Source organism: Musa acuminata, chromosome BXJ3-5, assembly GCF_036884655.1.
Source record: "Musa acuminata AAA Group cultivar baxijiao chromosome BXJ3-5, Cavendish_Baxijiao_AAA, whole genome shotgun sequence".
Taxonomy (NCBI): domain Eukaryota; kingdom Viridiplantae; phylum Streptophyta; class Magnoliopsida; order Zingiberales; family Musaceae; genus Musa; species Musa acuminata.
In genome coordinates this window covers 2,714,917-2,739,264 of record NC_088353.1, presented here as the reverse complement: position 1 = coordinate 2,739,264, position 24,348 = coordinate 2,714,917, and the positions used below count along the sequence as shown (strand labels likewise).

The window sequence follows — 24,348 nt, the reverse complement described above, 5'->3', positions numbered from 1 at the left end:
ATTTCTTCTTGTTAGTGCACTTTATGATATGAGTGTATCTTACCAAAAATTTGGTCACATTGTATTTCTTGCTATTCGATAACACCATCTCAACATCCTCATCTTATTTATTCATTTATTTGTTTTGCTCTGCCATTTAACTTGGTATTTGTCTCACTCCTTCCACTGGCACAATTCCAAAGCATAATCAGTTACAAAAATATATGACTGTCATTTTGCTAGATAGATGCCAACTTTTCAAAATGTCTGCAGCATGCACTTAAATCTGCTATTGTCTCCTATCTTTTGTCTATACCTTGAAATCCACTTCAATATATTAATCAGATCCATTGTTTTTACAACTGATCCTCTTAGGAGCTCTTTGTGTTCTTGTTTTTCCATTATAATCCATGTTAGATGTTAATTTTCCCATGATTCACACAATTTTTTCGTAAAGTTGCATTTAATATAGCAATCAGATCCATTGTCTTTACAACTGAACCTCTCAAGAGCTCTTTGTTTCCCTGTTTTTCCATTAAAATCCATGTTAGATGATAACTTTCCCATTGAAAAGATCTGTTTCGTAGGCATTCACACAATTTTATCATAAAATTGGATATTTGACATAGATGAAATATTGAAGTGTCTTAGCATATCTTTTTATGCCATTTTAAAGATTTTTTTGGGACTCATAAAAGAAAATTTTGTGGCATTTCTTGTCTGAACTATAAATTTGGTTGACCTATCGATGTCTGTGTTACATTTTCCAAGCTTTATTTATTTTACAACTTGAAATCACTAGAAACATACGAAGAACTTGACAACCATGGTTTTCAATTTCGATGTGTACCGGGCGGTACATACCGGCTTGAGAGGATATCAGTACACAAACCATCCTCTACCCGGCGGCACCAGTGTTTTGACCGGTACCGTCCTGGATTTCGATCGTTACCGAGGCGTATTGATCGGTATGCCCTAGCATGGTAGGTGGAGGTATTTTTAAGGTTTTAGAGTATACCGTCGGTATGCATTGGCATATCGACAGTACATATCGGTATGTATCGTACTGAGCATATGTTGGTACATCAGTACGGACCAGTATTCAAAACCTTGTTGACAACCATATGTTTTAAGTCAAACTAGAAAAAGCACAATATATAAAGATGCTCGAGTTTGAATGTCAATCTTTCTAATCTACAAGATTATGTCTTTTTCTACATCTTGCAACTCTATCTGGTTCTTCTTGTCAAGCACTACTTGAAATTGTTTCAAGCTAGATTGAGTAATTGCTTCGGATATTTTGGAGCACATTAGAACAAGCCATTATTATCATGTGGTTGTAATTGTTATGGTTACTTAATCATCTTAACCTTCTCAAACTGGTTGTTTTTTATTGACTTAAATTTTCTTGTCAAATGTTTTCATGATTCCTATGGTGTAAGGTCATGTTCGCATGCTATAAAAAGCTAGAAGTGAAATTTGAATAGATATATGTTTCCTTGAATGAAGATGTTTTAGGAGATACGAAATGAGTGCCAATTAAATATATTGCTAATGAGAAAGGTTATCTCGTAGCAAAAATGAGAGTTAAGATTTCTTAGAAATAGTGATGGTATTACTGACACGGTTAGTTTTTATATAAGAAATTGAAATTTATTTGTTTGCATTTTTCTTCTTTCTTGTACCTGGGAGGCTTTAAGAAAAGGAAAGGTTTTACTAAGTACATGGCTGAATGAATGAAATTTTTGTGGTGTGAGGTCATATTTTTAATGGTGTGATCCATTGTACATACATGAGATGTTTGGAGGTATCGCCTTTATTCTTACAAGTGAATCCCAAATTTAGAATGATCCAAGGATTTATCTCTTCTGATTCTTTTGTCTCAATCACCTAATCTGTTCCATTTTCTATTTCACAATTATCAAATTCTATAAAAATGGAAAAATGTTTTTCTTTGCCCCAAGAGGTCTCCAAATTTCTATCCTATGCCATATTTGGTATGGTAGCATTCTTATCCTACATCAGATTTGGTATTAAATAAATTCTCCTATTGCCTTTATTGAGCATTGACTATTGATAGTAGCATTAGCTTGAGGGCATACTTATCACAGTCTTATATTCTCCATGTGTTTTGACAGGTTTGTAAGTAGTTCCAATCTTTCAGATTTGATAAGCTCAACCTAGTCTTTGAACTTTTTATGACTTGGTAAAAACAAGCAACATATTGTTTCTAAATTGGACAAATTTCTTTCTTCTTTTCTTGTCCCGTGGGATTCTCATAGATTTTTCCTTTTCTTTTATCTAGTATCAGTTTGCTCTCTTATTCATATTATTAGGATTTTTACCTGCAGGAACCTTGCCTACTGTCACATATAAGAATCTATAATAAATCTGTTCTTGAATGGGAAATTAGTGTTGGATTGCGTTTTAAGGTATGATACTATACTTATTTCAGTTTTGAAGCTTCTTTTTAATTCATTGCGAATTGTTCTTTAGATATATGTAAAATGTTAGCCTGCTTGTTGTTCCTTTATGATAAAATGATGATATTATAAAGTTTTTTCCGTATCACTTTATTCATATCACTTTAAAGTTATTAGTAAAATCAATTAAAATCGTATCGTACCGAAGTTTCGACATTCTCTCGGTATGGTACGGTACTTATACCGAGTGATATACTGCTTGATGTATATATATATATATATATATATATATATATATATATATATATATATATATATATATATATATAAATTATATATACCGTCTTGTCACGGACTTAGCTGGAATTGCCTAAGTCGTGAGGCACCCTTACAGCCAAGACTTGCAAACTTAGCTTGAGTTGCCTAAGTCGCGACGCACCCTTGCGCCAACTTCTTGGACTTAGCTGAGATTGTCTAAGTCTTGAGGCGTATTTGCGACATATGCGTCCGCAAAGGTTCAGCCTAAGTGCAACCTCGTACAGGTCCCGAAGGACCTGTAAAACAGAAAGTTGATTAGATTAAAAACGAGCGACAGACAAGTCCCGACGTCTCGCAAAGAGGGAAGCTTTACAAGCAATTCAGCAAGCACCTTGTGTGCACAGGAGAAAAGAGAGAAAGGAGGAAAACAAGGACTTTAGAAGGTAGAACGAACAGTTGCAAGTCCACAAACAACTACTCATCGGGTGTCGGGCGCGAAGGCAAGTTCCCGTCAAGAAAACGTGTGAACTTGTGAAGATTGTTCAACGCCCGACTATATACCGAAGCCCCATCCAGCCCTGTGCCACCCGAGGGGTTCCAGGGTGTTGAGATGGCTGACATTTCGCGCGCTACAGCGGGCTGCAGAAAACAGCCTGTGGCACGTGAAAACGAAGCCATTTTGGGGCTTTTTGGCCCGGCGTGGTGAGCGGTCGCACTGTGCGCTGCAACCTGTTCGAACATATATTTTTACAAGCAAAAACACATAAAACCAAGGCAAAACAGGTTGCCATGTCTCTGTTCAAGCATGAAAAAACGACGAACGGTTCGTTGAACGAAGTTGTTGCGAGTGCGCGACGACCATTCGTGACAGTCCGGTAGTGAGCGGTTTGCGTACCGGTTTACTGTCGGACTGGTACGTAACGCCCGTATCGGGCGGTATCATTCGAAATTGTATACCTTGGTTTTTTGCAAGGTTTGCAATACCGAATGATATCGTCTGTACCGGGCGATATGTACTAGTCCGTCAGCAGACCGGTACACGGATCGCCCGTTACCGAGCGGGTAGCATCGATTGAGGCCGTTATTGTTGACGGTGACCAAGGGAGAAGAAAGAAGGAGAAGGTGAAAGAAGAGGCAGAAGGGGAAGAAAGAAATAGGAAAAAGAAGAAGAAAAAGAAAAAGGAGAACCTGAGATCGGCGCCGCTCTCCTCGTTTGCGGCAACTTCTTATCCGCACGCGGGGAGAAGAGTATCGGCGTCGCGGGGCGAAGAGAGGCGATGTTGTTTGAGAAGAGACGCGATGTCGCCTTGGGCGACGTTGCAAATTTTTCTTTTTTTCTTTTTCTGTGATGTCGCAAAAATTTTTTTTTTTTCTGCGGCGACGTCGCAAACTTTTTTTTTTTTCTGCCCGAGAAGAGAGGCGGCGTCGACTCGGCAACGTCGGCCTGCGTGGGGAGAAGAGAGGTATACCGAGCAGTTTACCTCTTATATATATATATATATATATATATATATATATATATATATATATATATATATATATATATATATATATATCGAGCGGTATACCGAAATATACCGCTCGGTATATAGTATCGTACCATATCGAACAAATCTCGAAATTTTGGTATGGTACGAAATTTCAATCCTTGATTTTTTTATCACTTTATTCATATTATATGAATTACTTCTGTGACATAAGTCTTAAAGGTGGTATTTGCTGCTCTTTCCCTTATGCAGATTTCATTTAGCTAAGTTCAAAATCTGGTCTAAAAAAAAGTCAGCTGGTACAATTGAATACCTATTTTGTGAGAATTTCCAGTTATTAATCCTTAGAATAGGATTAACTTATCGCAGTTGACATGCCGGCTGCCTTTTCAAGCTTGTGCTCATGATATTCTGCTTAAGTTTATATAAATTATCATGGGGGTTTCATTACAAACAAGGTTCGTCGTACCACAGTATACTGTTCGGTATGGGCAGTATGTATTAGTTCGATAGGGGACCAATATGAGCAGTACATACCGATATATTAACATGCCCCACCGTATCATGTGTCGGTATATCGGTATGGCTTGGTATGTACCATATCGATAGTCGGTCAATACACCAGTATAGACCGACAAGGTGAACCATGATTACAAATGTAAATATAAATAATATATAATATAATATAATATAATATAACCTGTATTGCTGTGTTGGTCCTTTGTGTTGAATCTGGTGCATGATATTAGGTATCTACCAGTCCAGCTACCGGTGACTTGCTCCACTGTCTTAAATGTGAACTTCTACCACAATATGATTTCAAATATTTCATGCACTAATATAGCCACTTGTTTATATGTTCAATTCATATTATATTTGTCATGGCCAAACAATTTTGTGTTGAAATATATAGTTGCCCTCTTGTTCCTTGGTAACAGTTTCTCTAGATGTTTGCGAAACTATAATTTAGTTGACACGGGATTAAGGAAACATCGACCAAGATTACAATCCAAGCCAAATGAGCTATATACATGTTCTCTTGACACTATAAGAAGCCCTGTGTAATTTTGACTAATTAGCTTTTGAAAGATATATCAGAGTAAATTGTATGACATATATGAACCAGATTAAAATGAGCTTAAAGCGCAAGACTGTCTTAAAGCTAGACGTACTAATGGAGAACAGAAAATGCACAATAAAAGAGACTGGGTCATGATAGTATATTCTTTATCGATGATCAAGTTCATCCAACAATAGATATCTTGACTATTTGGTAGAAGGTGGTAAGATGCTTTTTAACCAATTGTCCTAGAAAAATGATGGGTGTTCCACTTCCATCAACCAAAGAAAAGGACAGGTTCTCCTTTACATCAGATTTTGTACCAGAGGTTGAGGTCACTATGCTTTATCTTACTTGAATTCTCATCCTGTAAGCCTATTATCATGAAAATTTGAATAATATCTATTATTCAAGCATACAGTTTTCAGTAATATATATGCCAATCCAGAGGTTACAGTGATGCCGAATTAAATCTTGCATGAGTCACTATATTTTTACCTTGCTAGAGTGCAATTATGGTATTGCTTTTTATTTATGCATGTAAACAATTTTCTGACTTGTTATATATGCTTTGCTAAACATGTTAATGTAAACTATAAAGTTGATTTTGGTTCTTACTTTTCAGCCTGAGGCATTTCTAAAAGTTCGTCCACGTTGTGAAGCTCCAAGAAGAGAGATGGTTTATCCTATGAATTACACACCATGCCGTTATGTAAGGATATCTTGCTTGCGTGGAAACCCAATAGCTATATTTTTTATTCAGGTATCCCCAAATTATTATCTTCATCAATTCAATTATCTCGTCTAATTTGATGGTACTCGCTAGGCCAGAATTGGTTCCTCGGGATCAGAAAAATGAATATCTAGTTAGCTTTTTAACTCTTTATACCAAATACTCTGAAATGATTCAGTTGTGTTATGCATGATGTTTATGTCTGGAACCAAGGGCATAGCCTTCATTAACCTATATAGAGAATGCTGGAATAATTTTAGTTCCTTGCACCTTTATCACCTGTATAAGTTCAGTATGTTCAACAAGTGTCAGCATAGATTTCTACTGTCATTTTATTGTTTATTCTAGTTATTGTTTTACGCCTTTGAAGAAAATGAATCTTCTAGGTTGTGTACATGGATTGCTGGCATTTGATTGTTTATTCTAGTCAATGTTTTATACCTTTGAAGAAATAGAATCTTCTTAATATTCTCTTTTTAAATTCATTGCATTTTATTAAATTCATTGCATTTTACTGCTTTCATGTTGTTACGTATTTTTTCTGGATATTCTGTTAGTTACATATTGTACTTGAATCATTGAATCATTAATGCCAGCTTATGGGGGTTACTGTTACTGGATTGGAACCTGAGCTTCAACCTATTGCTAATTACTTGATACCACATATTATATCACACAAGCAAGATGCTCATGATATGCATCTTCAGGTAAATTGCTATGTTTTTATGATATTTATTTTCAATTTTATCATTATATTTCTGCCCTTATTTTAAGCCAAATTCTAATTCCAAATTGTTGATAGCTGCTTCAAGATGTGGCAAAGAACCTGCTGGTTTTTCTTCCGGAGCTGGAGGTGCAATAATGGCTATTTTCTTCTTAGTTTGTCCCACTGCATTTGTTCGTCTTCTTCTGTTTGGCATTGTCTTTTTTGTGATGGTTAGACAGTTTTCATTTCACCCATTGCAGACAGATCTTACCAATTTTCCCGATGCTGCTGAGACGAACATTCGTTTTTTTGCAATGCTTGCTGGTCCATTCTATCCAATTCTGCGTCTTTCTAATGAAAGGTGAAAATTCAACTATTATTTGCAAATTGTGTTGTGAGTACTAATGGAGGCCTTTTGCTAATTATACTTTGAGACACTACTTCACATGAAACTTTGAGGCAATTTTTTTAAATTGCTTCACATGAAGCTTGATGGTCCCAAATTCCAATTGCAAAACAATTTTTTATAGATCCATAAATGGTTAGTTTCTACTTTCTAGATTTCTAGATACTAGAACCTGATCAACTTTGCAACTGCATCTATTTAAGTTTTACCCATGATGTGTTCTGTCATAGTGTTCTGGCAGTTGCCAAAGCATGGGGTGTTCATTTTGTTGCATTGTTGGAGAACTGTATAGCGAGTATAGCAAATGTGAACAATTTCAGAGATTAACTGAAGATTTAAGATTTCCATGCTGCTTTGTGCTTGTGTGTACTGACAAAGAGCCAGCATTGTGCATGACCAATCCTAATTATAGGATCCATAGATCCCAAGAGAGCCTGCAATAGTGCAGGCATAATATCGTATATGCACACTGTTATGATGCAAGTCAGGATTGAGAATGTGGCTTGAATATATTTGTCTGCTAAGCATGTTTCTTATCCAAGGGCTCAATAGATTTAGAGTGATAATGAGACCACATCTTGGTAAATTAATCAGTGAATTGATGCGAATTTGTTAGGCTGTTAGGTGATATGATATGTTCTTGTTTTCTCTTTTTCTGCTGCCTTGGTAGCTTTCCATAATTGTTTATCAGTTATTCATTGACCAGCAGTCATTGGCCAATAGATTACTGCTGCTCAGTGGATATCATCTGATCATTTGCGACATATTACTTATTGGTGGATAACTGTGCATTGGTGTTAATGTATTTGGGAGGCTACCAGGAGAGGGTTGTGAGCCTTGTCATGGGAGAATGACACAAAAAAGAAGTATGTTATTAATTATGCATGTGATGTAGGACAATATGCATGGAAGACTCTTGAAACAAAATTCTTTTCTAGGATTTGATACTTGTTGAATGGAGAAAATATATTAGTTGAGAGGAAAGAAGAAAACAAAATATAGAAAAAAATAATTAGCGGACTTGTTGTGGCCCAAGAAGAAACTCCCAAGAATGAAAGTCGCATCTCGACACCATGTTTTGCATGTGAATGATTTATACTGTCGAAAAAGAAATGTGGCCTCACACCACACATACATAATGTGGGAAAATAGCTCATTTATTCATTCATTGATTCATTCATATCTCACTTACAATTCCTTTCCTTTTTTGTAGAACACACGCAAAAGAAAATAAAAATGAAAATTAGAATAAAGCAAAATTTCAAAATTCAATTTATCATTAATCTTCTTTCTTAGAAGAAAATAACTTTCCTTATTTGATATGGAGAATAACCTCTCCTTTTGATGATAAATCCGATTGATAAATATTGATATATTTACATCTTTGTACTAATTTTCAATCAAGAAGATTCTTTCTTATGGAGATGAATTTTTCAATTAAACTTAATGCTTATTTTTTTTATTTTTCTTTAGAATCTTCAAGCCTATGGTTGCCCTTTTCTTTTGGTTGACTTTGTTTTTTTCTTCTTAGACATCTTAGTAACTAATATTATGATTGTCATAGATGTTGCGATATGACAACTTATAAAAATTTGTGAGAGACACTCTAAACTAGTTAAAATAATTAAAGAGAAAAATAAAGTCAAATTTTCTTGCATTAGCTTGTGAGGTCAGATGTGGATTGTGTCCACTCCTAAAGTGAGTTCAGTCCTCGTACCCTCATAATTGTCAGACCCAAAAGGGACACTAACTTCACCAAACCTTTTGGGTCAGTAGTTCATTGGTTGAACGTATGGATCAAGTGATTGGACTGCAGGTTTGATATAAAAATATATTTATATTGCGTAACTGATAAAAAAAATATGTATAAAAGAGAGATATATAATATTTAAAATATATAACAAAAATATAGTTACAAATTTCATTTTGTTATAGAATAAAAATCATGAAATTGGATGAGCGAAAGGTTAAAATTTAAAGTCCAATAAGTTGCCTGATAGGAAAAAACAGGTCATTATGTGATTTGTTATGATAAAAGAAGAAAAATAAAAGATTGTAAAAGAAAGCAAAGAGGACTTTGACGTAAAAGGGACACGAGTGATGAGAAAGAAATTAAGGATGAAAGAAAGAGAATAAGAATGGGCAACAAGAGAAAGAACAAGAGATAGAAAGAAAAGATAGAACAGAGAATAATGAGGTGGCAAGTGAGATAGGGGTTGGATAATAATGTGCTTTGAGAAAGCATCTAATTTTTTACTTTTTACGAATACCTCAAAAAAGTAAGTATGAGTATCTATATTCAAGAATAATGTGGTCAACATTAATAAGAAACGGTCCAATCAACAAACCATACTAGTGAAGGGTCCAATTCTCGATCTTTCCAGTCCGGTTTTAGTAACTATGTTTGAACTCTTGTTCTTCATGGTTTCAATTGTTGTGATATATTCATCATGCGGTATTGGTCCAAAATCATACATATATTCTGACACAATGCCCATATTGGTCAAAGTTAAAATGTTGTATTTGTAATGTTTTGAAAGTTAGGGGTTTTTCCTTGCAATTATAATAAGTTTCCACATGGAAACATCCTTCATTTTTGGCATGGATATTCATGTACACCATCTGCTAAGATTGTCAAGATAAAAAAAAAAAAAAAGAAGGCTAAGCTAATATAACTGATGGCATGAAAAATTTGGTTGGTTGAAGATGCCACTAAAACTGATACCAAACAAGCATCTTGCAGAATAAGAAAGAATAAAGATAATTAAGGATCAACTGATCACGTTTGTTATAGCATGAGCCTTGACTCTAAATGCAGTTGGGATACCCAAAGATTACATTCTCTTTTAGTAATAATTGTTTCATCTATGTTATAGTAGATACTGACCATCTGTATAATGTGAACATCGCACAGGAAATTGTTATGCATCTTTGTTCACTGGTTCTCATCTAAAGTTCCTTTTTCCATTGATATGTAGGAAAGCTTCAAGTGTGTTGCCTTTTTCTTCTGATTTAGATGCATCCAAGAGCAACCCATCCTCTACTTTAACTGTTTCGTCCAACTTTGAGGCAGGTGCATTTATGTTTGATTTTTTATATTTATTGAAATAAAATTACTCACTGTTTACCTTTGCTCATATGGTTAGTTGACACTTGTAGATATCTATTGTTTCTAACTGTTGCTGCTTCGAAATCTTGCTGCTTGATTGAACCCTACTTGCCAAAAATATTCCAATACTATGCTATGGACTATTCGAATGCAAAAATAATTTTTTTCAGAAATAAGATTCCCAATATCATTAGATGCATTCAAGAGCAACCCATCTTCTACTTTAACTGTTTCGTCAAACTTTGAGGTAGGTGCATTTATATTTGATTTTTTTTTTTATCTTTATTGAAATAAAATTAGTCAGTGCTTACCTTTGCTCATATGGTTAGTTGACACTTGCAGATATCTATTGTTTCTAACTGTTGCTGCTTCGAAATCTTGCTGCTTGATTGAACCCTAATTGCTAAAAATATCGCAATACTATGCTATGGACTTTGTTTTCAGAAATAATAGTCCCAATATCATAGGCAATAGTCTGTGAATATTCATGGTGGTGCATGGTTGACATTGTGATAACTCATCAGGCTTATGTTGTGTCGAGACCATTAAGTCTAAAAGCCATCAGCTTTGGCAGACGACTACTATTGCAATCAGAAGTTGACTTGCCTAACAGTGGCCTCAATAAAAGAACTGAGCGGTGATGATTGCTTTAGTTTCTTACCCTGAAAAGGCAAACAATATTTGAGGGAGGAAAATTCACCACAGGATCCCATAACATTGTGAAGGGTCCATAAAGTTATTCAAAGAAGACATGTCTAAAAGGCCTTTGTAGTTAGAATCGTGGTTTTAAATTTTGGTCCAGTACTGGTTTTATTAATATACCAGATTAGTATGGTGCCAGTGTAGCAGGGCAGTACACCAACCTGTATCAACTGGAGCAAAAATAACAAAGTCTAAAAGTTTAAATACCGACCATGATCCACCATTGATTTCAGTAATCTACCAGATTGGTATGGTAACAGTATGGCAGGCAGTATACCAAGTTGTACCACCTGGTATCAGGAAAAGAACACCAAAAGATTAAATACCAACCAGTTTTACCAAGTTGTACCACCTGCTATATGAGACTTGTGACAACTAGCACTGCAAGAGTTGAGTGGCTTGAATGAACAAATGAACTTCTGGGTTCTGTCCTGATTCATCTTTCCAGGGCAAGTACTTCATGAAGCTTTTTGAACTCTAAAATTGATTTTTTTTTCCCCTCTAATAGTTCTACGCTATGTTAGAGCATCTTCCTTCTAGGCTTCTAATCCTTTAGTTAGGATTTAAAGAGACAAGCACTTTTTACTCAATTTGAGTTACAGTAAGACTATGGTCAGGACTCAGGATATCAAGATTGGAACATGGCAGGTAAGGATGAGCTGAAAATACATGCAAATAACATGCACAAAAAATTTCCTGGTCATATTTGAGTCGTGTTTACCTGCGCTTTTTATTCAATGCTTGTATCTTTAGTGATCTACTCTGACCACATCTTGTTGTAAAAAAATCTCTGCATTTGAAGTAGTTCTTCATCATGCATCAGAAGTGTCTTTTTTCTGAGAGATCTTTCATAGGTGATTTGACTTTGCAATGAGATACAGAATGATACACTCCGAGATGGTTGTGGTGCATGCATAAGATTCTTCCTATAAATATTAAACTATTGGAGATAACATATTCTTGAGTTAAATTTTCCATTGTTGCTGATCTCTTGAAGATGGTTCAGCATCAATGATTACTTGAAGAGAACCCAGCCCTGGTGCCACTTGATCTCTCAGATCCCCTTGAAGATCAATGGGTGTGCTTGACTTTGTCATCAGCATTGTTCTGGTTAAAGGACAATCATCATCAGGATTTGCTGGAAGTTTGTGACATTGTGGTGTTGGTGCACAGAATTGGTGCATTTTTACAGACATTGAAGCCAATAATTCTTAGCTTGTTTTGTGTGTTCAGGAACAAAAATGTGATTATGAGCTACTCTTGGAAAAGTTGTTGCCTATGTGAAGATGTAGGGTGGACTTATTGTAAAATGTAGACTCTATTGCAAATATGATACTATATCACAAGAGTTCATTGTGATGTATGTTTGAACCTGGAAGTGGGGTTGACAGCAACAATTTGCTCCACAAAACCTCTTTAGTGTTTTTTTTCTAATGGAAGTTGGCTGCCAGATGTTGCTTTCCTGTAATGGAAACTGATAAAGCCCGACATTATAGGATTTACCTAACATCAGTATCTCAGAACTGTAGATAACTACTACATGGACAAGGATTACACCTACTGTCTTGTAGGGATATCATGATTTGAGTCTTGTAGTTTTGAAGCAATAAACTACCATCTCTTTTAAGTCTTCATCCCTTTTTAGCTGAATGAGATCAAGAATGTTGTGTCGCTACACCAGACTCTTTGTAAAGATATTAGGCTTTGGGTTTTTCTCCTTAAGGTTTAGTGGCAGAGGTTCTTGATGTTTTTGTTAATCATTTGAGATATGATTTGAGCCAAGCCAAGATAAACCTTTATGGAGTCAAATTGTAGTCTTGAGATGATAATTAAATGATCTATTTTTATTATATAGATTATCTACAATGTTGGAATTAAGGTTTTCATATTGGCTTAAAAATTTCATGCTAATATGGTTTTAAAAAACCCAGTAAAAAGGATGTTGGACATTATGTGTATAAACACATTTTGACAATGTATTTCTTGGCTGTGCCAGTTAGATAGTGCTTTCTAGGACAAACCAGTTTGAACTCATGAGAACCTGATCAATTTTGGTCCAAGGCAACATGAAATCAATGGTTTAACACCTCGGTTGGTTTAGGGTTTCAAGCTTTTTTGAAGTGGAGGATGTCACTTCTTTTCAGAGGGGAGATAAGGGGAGAAAGACAGGAGAGCTGATGTGATTCTTGTAGGAGGTAAGCATTTTATATTTCTATAATCTCACACCTTTTTTTCTTTTTTCTTTAGTAATGCTGGTAGTTTGCCTTGGCACTGTGGTGATTTTTTCATGCGGATGATATGTATAATACCAGATTGCTAGCTGAAACAGGGATCACTAGGTGGACTTAGATCATATACTGCAAATGCTAATGGTTTTTTCCTTTTTACCAAAAATTACATACTTTATATGTATGTTCTGAAAAGATAAATACTATTGTCACTAAAGGTATAGTCACGTCCTTGCAATATTTGCAGGCACAACCAAGAAGATCACGCAGTCCACCCTTCCCTGAACTTGCTTGCAGTTCTGTAGCATTTCGATCTGATGCTGTCATCATTCTGTTAAGGAAGGCATATAAAGACTCTCATTTGGGAATTGTTTGTCGGAGAGTATGTATTTGTTGTCTTTAATCTTTTCTATGGTAATAGCTAGTCCTGAGTTCTCTAAGACTCGAGTTAATATTTATGTGTTGGCCCTTTTGCTTCTTAGGCTTCAATAGCACTACACAGACTTGTAGAAGCAAATAATTTACTAGGGGAGTCAGCATGTACTGATGACTTGGGTCTGTCTTCTATATCTGATGAAATTGTTAAAACTGAAGTAACCAGTCATATGCAACCTGCTGATTACTCGAGCTTGTTTGGGGAAGAATTCAAATTACCTGAAGATTATTGGGATGCTTCTTATTTGAATGTCTTGGATATATCTGCAGTGGAAGAAGGCATTCTCCATGTCTTATTTGGATGTGCTTCACAAGTATGTTCAAAGTGGTCACCAACTATATTCTGTTTTTTAAACTAATGATCCTGTTTTTTTCCTATTGGAATAACTTTTAGCCACCAGGAGTCTGCTTCTGTATTAAAATTGTTGAGTGCTTACATTCTTTTATAATGAATATACAGCCTCTCCTGTGCTGCAAATTGGCTGACAGTAATTCAAATTTTTGGTCCCTATTACCACTTATACAAGCACTGCTTCCAGGTGAAAGGTCTTCTGTTTTAGCACCTTCGAGTGGTTTATTTATTAATTAATTTGGATGGATTCTGATTCCCTTTCATTTGATAGCACTTCGTCCTCCGATTAGCCTCCCAGATCAAGTTGATGATAGTTTTTCACAGTGGAATCATCCTTCTGTCCAGCATGCTCTCTCTCAGGTTCAGCAGTGATGCATCTGAGTGATATATGTTACATGCATTTGTATTTTTATCAAAAGTCTCAACAATTCACATTAATCTGTTGTTGCAGATAATAACAATGTCATCATCATCAGTATATCATCCTCTTCTTCATGCTTGTGCGGGCTATCTGTCTTCATTCTTATCATCTCATGTCTGTTGGTTTCATATCAAGTTTAATTATGAATAAGCAACTTACTTTTTGGCTTTCGATTTAAGCAAGCATTTATTTTTCAATCATCAGGCAAAGGCAGCATGTGTATTGATTGATTTATGCTCTGGACCATTATCACCATGGATATCTACAATTACTGCAAAGGTTTCATCTTTTCCCATTATAAGTCTACATATGAAGTCAACGACTTATATTTTGTAACTGCATCGACCCTTTTTCAGGTTGATCTTGCAATTGAACTTCTAGAGGACCTCTTGGGTGTTATTCAAGTAATTCCATCAGTCTTCTTGCTTCTATTACTGTTCCGAAGGTCTATTTCTTTATTATAATGAATGCTTGTTTGGTTGGTTGGTTATAAAGTCATGGATACAAGTGCAGAATACTGATGCGATGGATATGGGCATGCATCAACGTATAATGTTAACTATTTAATGTGACAAAATTTGGTATTTATTTAATGTTAGAATAGGTAGATGTATATATATCATGATTCATGGTAAGTAACTTATTCATCACGAAAATATATAAACAGTGTTTGGTCAATTATCTGACATAAGCAATTAAAACTATCCATGTTTGATGAAAATTTGGTCATTGCTTGGTGCAGATCTGACCAATTCTGTGGTCAATACATTGTGATTTGTTGTGGATGGTCAAATTATCAATCACTAATTTTTTCTTGAAATAATCTTCTCATTTTGAGAAAAATGTTATTTGATTTGAATACTATAGTCCTGGCATACCAAAGTCTTTGAAGGTCAGAGGCAATTTGTTCTACTATGGCATGGTTCACATTACCGGTTCGTACCATTATTTCGATCAGCTATCGATACTGTACGTACCGAGTTATACTGAACGTACCAACACATGGTACATTGAGGTGTACCGATATACCACCCGTACCGATCCTTGTGCTGTGGTATAATTGAACATTCATTAAAAATATATATATAAATGTTTTGTTTGGGATCATATCTTCTTTGTATTATGTATAATTCTTGTTTGGTATGGCATTTCCGCTTTTTGTTCTTTTAAATTACTGACACTTTTTCTATTGTGTTAAGGAATGAAAAGGTTTTTTACTTCTATTGATTTTGAAAACCACTTTTCAATCGGTTTTGTTACTATCTGATGCCCCCCTCTAGAGTATCCCTTAATGGTCCTGTAATTGTTCCTGTAATTGGTCCTGTAATTGTTCCCACTCTCACTTCTCTTCTATAATTTTCCAATTGTTAAAGTTGTGATTGTTAATGTCCTTCTATAAAACCAAGAAAAACTAAAAGTGAAATAAACATTTTTCTAAGCTAAAAAATAGAATTAACACCAAATTGGCAGTTGAATCGGATCATAGAGTTAAAAAGAAAAGGAGTTGGCATCATTATGTAGTCTCACCATTTGATGATGTATGGTAATATTTCAAGTTTGCCGGCAGTGGTTGATGACTGTCGAACTATGTCATGCCAGTATACTAGTAGCATGGAGTTTGGTTTTATGCCAAGGATCTCCCTGAACACATAATCAAGCACAAGACTTGTTCCGACCATATGCTTGAACCGTGCTGATCGGCATGTATTGTACTGACATGTCCATCCCGATGAACTAAAAAAAAACTTTCTATGACCTATCATAGATGTTATTTTTTGATCCATCTATTATCTTAATGTGAAGATTCCAATAGTATCAGCCATTTATACACTTGAATAAAACCGTGATCTCTTGAATTTGATCCTGATCATGATAGCATTTATTGTAAAGCTGAAATACTTGTCCATTGGATTGGAGTTTTCCATTTTTTTTAGATTGCAAATAAAGAACCTACTGTTTGAGTGTTCTGATGATACAACTATGACACAGCTTTGTACAGAGTTCTTTGGAGTGCTGCGCTCAACTCTTAGGGACTTTTATGGACCAATATAACTACTGTGGTGGCTTTGATAGCTATATATTTCTTTAAGGGTAGCAGATTATATTTTATGACATGTTTCTTAGATGCCAATATACATTTAAAATGTTTTTCTATATTTTCGTGAAGTTTGGTCATATTAATTTTTCACCTCCTTTCGTACACCCTACTCTGTTTTGCCCTTCACCTCCTCCTTTTCTTGAACATGGGAACTTGGTTCACTAACTGTAATGTCCAGGATACACCTTGACTCTGTGCTTTCGCAGAACTTATTTTACCAAGGTCACAAAATACTTGTATAACTTATTATAATAAGTTGTATCACATATTATAATTTATAGACCGACCAAGGACCTTGCATTTGACTAGGTAGTGAGATCTTACTGATACTTAATGCATTATGATCTTAATTTTTTACTGATTTCATCAGGCTTTTTTTGGACATGCACAATTGGTCATAAAAAAAAAATCAGTCGGGTTCTGATGCAGTACCTTATTTCTGTGGCAGTCCATGATGGATCTACCAACAGGTTTTAGTATGAAATTGTCTCTTTGTGAGTTCCACACATTGCAGCTAGCAACATGCATGTGACAGCTCTCTTGCACACTTTCACTATGTTGTTTCTAAGACTAATGAAGTTTTAGCTCTTGATTTTCTTAAGGTACCATAAAACATTTTCTTTATGGAACCATATATTTTAACTTCTAAGAACCTACAATTGAATGTTTTTAGTGACTCACTTTCTGCAAGCATATTTGAGGAAAAGAGCATTTCCTGCTGTTTACCTATGGTGGATCATGTTTCTTATGCAGGATAAGATTTTTTTCATGCAGCTTTTATGCATGAAACAATAATGATCCTACCTTTGAATTTGGATTAGCTACAATTGGTTTATTCAAATCCTGTGAATGTAAGTGCTTTAGTTCTAGTTACTGTCATTTAGTCTTATTCGGGCTATACTTTTTCCTTTCTAGTTCATGAACCCTGCATCTGGCGTCCATCTTTCATCTGCCTGTGCTCAAGAAACTATGAATTTCATCAGAGTCCCCTAGTTATTATCTAAATTCTACCTACTTCCTCCTGAATAACAATTCAAGACAAGGAAAAAAAATCTTGATATATTTTCGTATGACAGATTATGCACTTATTTTCATTTTTCATGTTTGGTTGACTCTGTTCATAATGCCGCTACCAGGGTGTTCCACAATCTGCTGGTCGTGCTCGTGCTGTTTTAAAGTATATCTTGCTGGCCTTGTCTGGCCATATGGATGATGTACTATCAAAATATAAGGTTTGGCCTTCTGTTGAAGTATCAAGCATAAATTTTTAGCATACTGTTTCCAGTCAGATAGATGATGCTTTTACCATCTGTGTAGGAATTTAAACATAGGCTTCTATTTCTTTTGGAGATGCTAGAACCCTTTCTTGATCCTGTGATTACTGGAACAAAGAATACAACTTTTGAAGATGCTTCTGATATACACTTGGAGAAACAGAAGAACTGTTCTATTGCACTCAATGTTATACGTACTGCATTACGAAGGCCTGCCATTCTTCCTTCCGTGGAATCTGAATGGAGACGTGGATCTGTTGCACCAAGGTCTACTGTAACAGCATATGATAATATCATAGGGAAAATAAAAAAAGTTAAACATCTTTATGGTTTATACTTTATAGTGCTTATTTTTGGAAGATACAAAAAGAGAGAATGAAGTGATTGGTGTAGACTGCAGTTTAAAAAGATGTGAGAGTAAAAAAAAAAAAAAGAATTTGTGTTTTTTGCAACAAAAGGAATCTTATCAATGCACCTTGTTGGTTGTTACAATACTTGGTTTTCATTTAGCTGACAATATACTGTCTTTCTATATTGCAGTGTACTTCTTTCTGTTCTGGGGCCACACATGCCATTACCTTCAGATATTGACCTTTGCAAATGTTCATTTCCTAAAGTGGCTGATCAAGAGTCTTTAGCTGTTTCTTCCGACTCTGTGATCTGTTCTCATGGGGCTTCTAGCATATCCAGTAGTCCGGATGAAGCAAAGGGAAAGATTGATGCATCTGAAGCTGCTACAAGAAAAGATGTACTCCAAGATGCTAACCTGCAGTTTGCTCCTAGAGATCTGTCAAAAATTGTTCTGACAAGTGTTCCCAACTATTTTACTGGGGACTGTATCAGCTTGAATTCTGGTTGTGGTGTTTCAGAGGTGAATAAGATTTCAAATAACAACTTTCAGTTGAATACTGGTTTCTTTGCTGATTACTTCTATTCACAAGCAGATTATCTACAACTTGTAAACCATCAAGATTCGGTATTTAGGGCTTCCGAATTTGAACGTTTAGCAGCTGATTTGTGTTCCCAGCATGACATAACCCCAGAAAGCCATGAAGCTGCAATAGATGCCTTACTCTTGGCCGCAGAATGTTATGTCAACCCATTCTTTATGATTTCATATGGATGCAATTCAGAGCTTATGAATCAGATGAAAATTATTGGATCCAAATTCAAGAATAAAACTGGATTAGTGGAGTTTAATAAAGACCTTAAGAGATGTAATGTCAATCTGGAGACAATAGCTTATCTTGAAAGTAAAAGAGATATAACAGTTCTGCAAATTCTGCTTCGTGCCGCTAAACTGGACCACGAATCTGAGAGAATTTTGGCTCTTGGTAAACCTTATACATATAATTTTGAAGGTAATCAACAGGCTTTGGAAATATCACAAGTGGACATTGAATCAGCTGATGTGGTAACATTGGTTAGGCAGAATCAATCATTGCTTTGTCACTTTGTAATTCAGCAATTAAGAAGGGAACAACAATCATCACATGAAATCCTCCTACAGAGTCTCCTCTTTCTACTGCATTCTGCAACTGAGTTATCCTGTTCTGCAGAGGATGTTATTGATATTATACTGCAGTCAGCTGAAAATCTTAGTGGACAACTTACAACTTTGTACACCCAACTGAAAGCAGGAAACATACAGCTTGAAATGGAAAAGTTACATGGGCTGCGAAGGCGCTGGGCACTTCTTGAAAGATTGGTAATAGCATCTTCTGGAAATGATGAAGGGACAAATCCCATTGGCATCAAAAGTGCTGGTTTCATCTACAGAACTTTAGTTCCACCTTCATCGTGGATGCAGAAAATATCCAGATTTTCGAGTTGCACATGTCCACTTTCTAGATTTTTAGGATGGATGGGAGTATCTCGATATGCAAAGCAATACTTGAAGGAACACTTGTTTATTGCCTCTGATCTTTCACAAATTTCATCATTGTTATCAATTTTTGTGGATGAGTTAGCACTTACAGATAATTTAGTAAAAAAGAAAATTGAATCTGCATATTCAGATCCATCGGGTACCAAAACACACTCCCAAGTTGATAAAGAATTTGAGTCTTCTAATCAGTCAGATGCTAAACTATCATTTCAAATACTTTTTCCTCACCTGCATATGTTCTTCCCAAACATGAGAAAGCAGTTTGGTGAGTCTGGAGAGATAATTTTGGAAGCTGTTGGTATGCAACTAAAATCTCTTCCATGCAGTGCTGTTCCAGATATCCTCTGCTGGTTTGCTGACCTTTGTTTGTGGCCATATCTAGAAACAATAAGGAACCATCTTCATGTTACAAAAAATGCTAATCCTTTGAGAGGTCATATCGCTAGAAATGCTAAGGCAGTTATTTTTTACGTGCTTGAATCGATTACTGTTGAGCACATGGAAGCATTGGTTAATGAAATGCCGAGGGTAGCTCACATCTTGATATCTCTTTGTAGAGCCTCCTTTTGTGATGTTGCTTTCCTGAATTCTATTCTATCTCTGTTAGGACCAATAATTTCTTACTCTTTGCGGAAGGCAAGTGATGATGAGAAGCACTTGTCTGATGCATCACTTCATCAGGACTTTCATTTGTCAAATTTTGAAGAACTATTTGACAGTATAAGGTGTGAAAAGGAGCTGAATGAGGTTACTGAAGAGAAGAAATTCCAGGGATCATTGATGATTTGCATTTTAGGTCATCTGTTTCCTGATCTGTCCTTCAGGAGGAAGAAAGAAGTTTTAGAATCCTTGTTGTTGTGGGTTGATTTTACCACTTCAGCACCCATATCTTCTATCTATGATTACCTCAGTGCATTCCAGAAACTCATTAACAGCTGTCTCATTGTAGTAGTGCAGGGTCTAAAGTCATTTGGTGTCAATCTGCCACTTGAGAGAAAACAGTCAACTGCAGGTGGTCCCAACTTAAGCATTAATGATGGCTTAACTTATCAGTTTGATTCACCAGATCTTGCAGATGGATATGTGAACGGGTTGTCTAAAACATGTGAAAGTGATGACACCTGCACTGATCTTTTGGGTGAAGGGATTCATATTCTGTCTGCTGGTGAAATTGAAGAACTCGTGGATCGACTTGGAAAGTTAATTTCTGGTCTTCTTCCAGCTATTGAAGCCAGCTGGAACATGCATTATAAGTTGGGAATGAGGCTCACTTGTACATTAGCAAACTGCTTATTTTTCTCAAGATGCTTAAGTGTTGTCATTCAAGCAAGTACCAGAGATGGGGATGGCCAAGACACACACCAATCTGATTCAAGTGACCTTCCATCAAGATACTGGGTGAATGCTCTTGAAGGACTTGTGGGAGCTATATCATCAAGTCAAAAAAATCATTGTTGGCAAGTAGCATCTGCTATGCTTGATTTTCTGTTCAAGTTGCCTGAGAACATTACTTTCTCCTCTGTGGTTTCTTCTCTATGTTCTATGATCTTGATCTTCTGTTGTAATGCACCAAAAATTTCATGGCGTTTGCAGACTGATAAATGGTTATCATCATTATTTGAAAGGGGCATTGATAACCTTAGTGGTAATGAGGCTTCATTGGTGGACTTATTCTGCACAATGTTGGGTCATTCAGAACCAGAACAACGATCTGTTGCATTGCGTCATCTTGGGAGAATTGTTGACCTAGGCAGCTACAATGGTGTGAATGAACTGCCTTACTCGGTTAAACAAAATTTGGTTTGCTCTCGATCTGTAGGGATTGTTCCTGAATCAGTAGCTACCATTTTAGTTACAAAGACATGGGATAGAGTGATAGTAGTAGCATCCTCTGACCCTTCAATGTTGTTGCGAACACATGCAATGGTGTTGTTACTAGCCTTTGTCCCATATGCAGAGAGAGCTCAACTGCAATCCTTCCTGGTATGCACTCATACCATCCTTCGAGGAATGGGCAAAGTTACCAATTCAATGGAAGTGGGTCATTTAACAAGACTCTCATTGCACATTCTGGCAAGTGCATGTCTTTATTCTCCTGCTGAGGATATTACTTTGATACCTGAAAGTGTTTGGAGGAACTTGGAGCAGATGGGAATGTCAAAGATAGGTACTTGCATATTTTTTTACATATTTTGCTGATGTTCGTTTCCAATTATATGTTGTAGTGTAACAACACAAGGGCATCATTGTTATTATGTATTCAAAATATTGTCTTGAACAATCACTTATATAATTTACATTTCCTGTGTTAGAAATTTGTTAGATGAAAAAATTTTAAATCATTAGGCTATTTGAAATTTTTTATTTAATTTCAGGCGTGCTTAATGACTTGGAGAAAAATTTGTGCCTATCTTTGTGCAAACTTAGAAATGAATTTGATGGCGCAAAACCGGTATGTTTGCCCTGTCTGTTTAATGGTTGGTTTTGGCATTTTATTATGTGAAACAATTTATTTTGATTTTTAATCTGTTTTTTCATGGCTTTATGGTCTGTTTGTTACATATCTTCTTAGTTTTTTATTTTTTTATGGAAGGTTCTGAAAGAAGTGCTATCATCCAGCTCGATGGGGAAGCCAAGTGATCCTAACTTTCAAAGCATTCGGGAGACAATTCTTCAGGTCGGATACTATGACAGATTATTTCTTTTTTCTTATCTGTTTTGGTGAGGGCAGGGTATTACCACCTATGGAGATGATTTACTCGGTTTGAGCACTTAATGGTAAGGCCATGTTTAGATTTGGGGTCCAATTAGTTTTTCCACTGGTTCATTCCACTATCTTACATGAGTCAGTCGTAGCACACACTGATTCAGCGACACCTAGCAGGCCCACAAGTTAGATTTTCTGAAAGAGCCACATATGATGAGTTAGTTTGGGCAGGAATTCGGAGCCAAAGCATTGTTTGTTTTATTGTTTTATATGGGTTCCTATCTTTGCCTATATTATTTTGTCGCACCCCAAGTCTACCTAAATACATGGTTCTAAACATGGTCCGATATTGGTCTATATTATTTATATATGATATTTTTTGGATGATACCTGGTGGTACAGGTCTGTGTGCTGCTCAGTATATGATCATATTAGTCCAGTAGATTATTGATACTGGTATTGGATCAAGAATTAAATTCTGAGTTTCAAATACCATAGCATATGGACCATACTGTGGTGGTATACATTTGAATTGATTGTACAAGCATACCAAGCAACTTTTAGTACTGCAGTCCAATAAGACATAAGCAGGGGTATTGAAATAATATTCTGAATTTTATGGCTAGCGGTAACCGAGAAATACAATTTCGGGTACAGGATTCGCACAGGTCCAGCCATTGCCAAGTAGTGTCTGGTACATATTGTCATATCAACACATGATATGTTGTTATGTACCATTCTATGAGGAAGAAGAAGCCCATCACAGTTTATTGTTTGCATATATGCTTCTTGCCATACTTAATACTTTTGATACCATAATCCTCATAATACATATCTTTTGGATTTGGACTAAAAAAATTACTTCACATGGTTTTTCTTTTAGAATTATCTTCTTAAATCACTGTTAATTGCCTATTAGTTTGTCTTCCTTGAATTTTTTATATCTTTTGTTGTTAAAATTAGTGTTATTAGCATCTAAGTCTCTTAATCCTGGTTGTTTGCTGATGGTTTCCTTCGAGTTATGTTTTCCTTTTGAGTACTTTCGGAGTTATAGTTTTGAAAGTGTATGTGACATCTAAATATGATATTCCTCAACCATGCATATGATTTCACATAATTAATTTAACTATCCAACAAAATATAATGATAATTTTCTTTTCTGAAAACGCATTTTGTATCTCTGAGAATACTGGTGCAAAAATTAATGCTAAAGAGGTATATACATAAAATATATGTATCTTAAAGGGTACATATGCAAAACACTGAATTACAATATACAAAATTCTTACTGGGAATGATTTGTTCATAGGAAAAAGAAAGGTCATAAGCCTTTTGGAACCTTTTTAATTAAATTACAAGTTCTGATACTAGTTACGAATATTATGGAAGGCAAACACACAATAAAATCCCATTTTTATTATATTATTGGGCTTCATTCTCAATGCCCTGCATTTGCAATATGTAGTGGACTTATTGTTATTTAATTCCTAGATGAACTGTAATGTTTATGTATGAAAAGTAATTTTTAATTGTGTCAATGTTTTATCCAATATAAACCAAAATTAAAGAGAAATTCAAGCTTTTCAGGAATTACTCAACAACGACACTAGTAAAATGTCAAATTTCATTTGAATTGGCAGTGAAAATTCTTGAGATGAACTCCTCTGGTCTAAGATTTCAAGAATCGATCTCAAAGTAAAGCATTGCCTCATCTGATTCCCTACATTAACAAACCCGACACCCATGAATATCATATATCTAATCTTATAATAAACTGCCACAATGTTAAAAGACTTTGATTTGAACATACTGGATTAAACCTATAAATCTAGGAACCAACTAATTAATATGACCACTTGGGTACAGGAATCCATATCAGTTCACAACATAACTATTTAGCAAGTCCAGTCAGATTCATGTTTAGGGGTCAATATCACACACCCTCTAGTTTAATATATAGTTGCTTTGAAGATTCTTTTGCCAACAAAAGGTTCTATTTAGATTCAAAAGTATAACTTCTACAATTTGATAAATATTGTGGACCAAAGATAAAGAATGTCCTTAAACCACAGGAAATAGTAT

The 24,348-nt window shown here is 35.5% G+C and overlaps 1 protein-coding gene across 19 annotated transcripts in view; it reads left to right on the top strand.

Annotated features, from left to right (window-relative positions):
• LOC103983860 (uncharacterized) overlaps window positions 1-24,348 on the top strand; it is a 38,333-nt gene that overhangs the window by 1,223 nt on the left and 12,762 nt on the right. For 17 of the 19 annotated variants that reach the window (XR_010496756.1, XR_010496747.1, XR_010496746.1 and 14 more), the window contains 18 exons: window positions 2,331-2,411; window positions 5,833-5,970; window positions 6,537-6,647; window positions 6,743-6,793; window positions 6,907-7,007; window positions 10,031-10,121; window positions 13,339-13,473; window positions 13,574-13,840; window positions 13,987-14,065; window positions 14,150-14,238; window positions 14,330-14,413; window positions 14,504-14,578; window positions 14,656-14,703; window positions 17,534-17,629; window positions 17,715-17,938; window positions 18,212-21,726; window positions 21,935-22,011; window positions 22,153-22,236. Coding sequence is in view for 2 of the 19 variants with exons in the window: in XM_065152305.1 (XP_065008377.1) it covers window positions 2,331-2,411; window positions 5,833-5,970; window positions 6,537-6,647; window positions 6,743-6,793; window positions 6,907-7,007; window positions 10,031-10,121; window positions 13,339-13,473; window positions 13,574-13,840; window positions 13,987-14,065; window positions 14,150-14,238; window positions 14,330-14,413; window positions 14,504-14,578; window positions 14,656-14,703; window positions 17,534-17,629; window positions 17,715-17,938; window positions 18,212-21,726; window positions 21,935-22,011; window positions 22,153-22,236 (5,346 nt within the window). In the remaining 17 variants the exon portion in view is untranslated. Of the gene's footprint in view, window positions 1-2,315; window positions 2,412-5,832; window positions 5,971-6,536; window positions 6,648-6,742; window positions 6,794-6,906; window positions 7,008-10,030; window positions 10,122-13,338; window positions 13,474-13,573; window positions 13,841-13,986; window positions 14,066-14,149; window positions 14,239-14,329; window positions 14,414-14,503; window positions 14,579-14,655; window positions 14,704-17,533; window positions 17,630-17,714; window positions 17,939-18,211; window positions 21,727-21,934; window positions 22,012-22,152; window positions 22,338-24,348 lie in introns of all 19 variants that reach the window. The other 2 variants (XR_010496758.1, XR_010496762.1) reach the window with 2 other exon arrangements.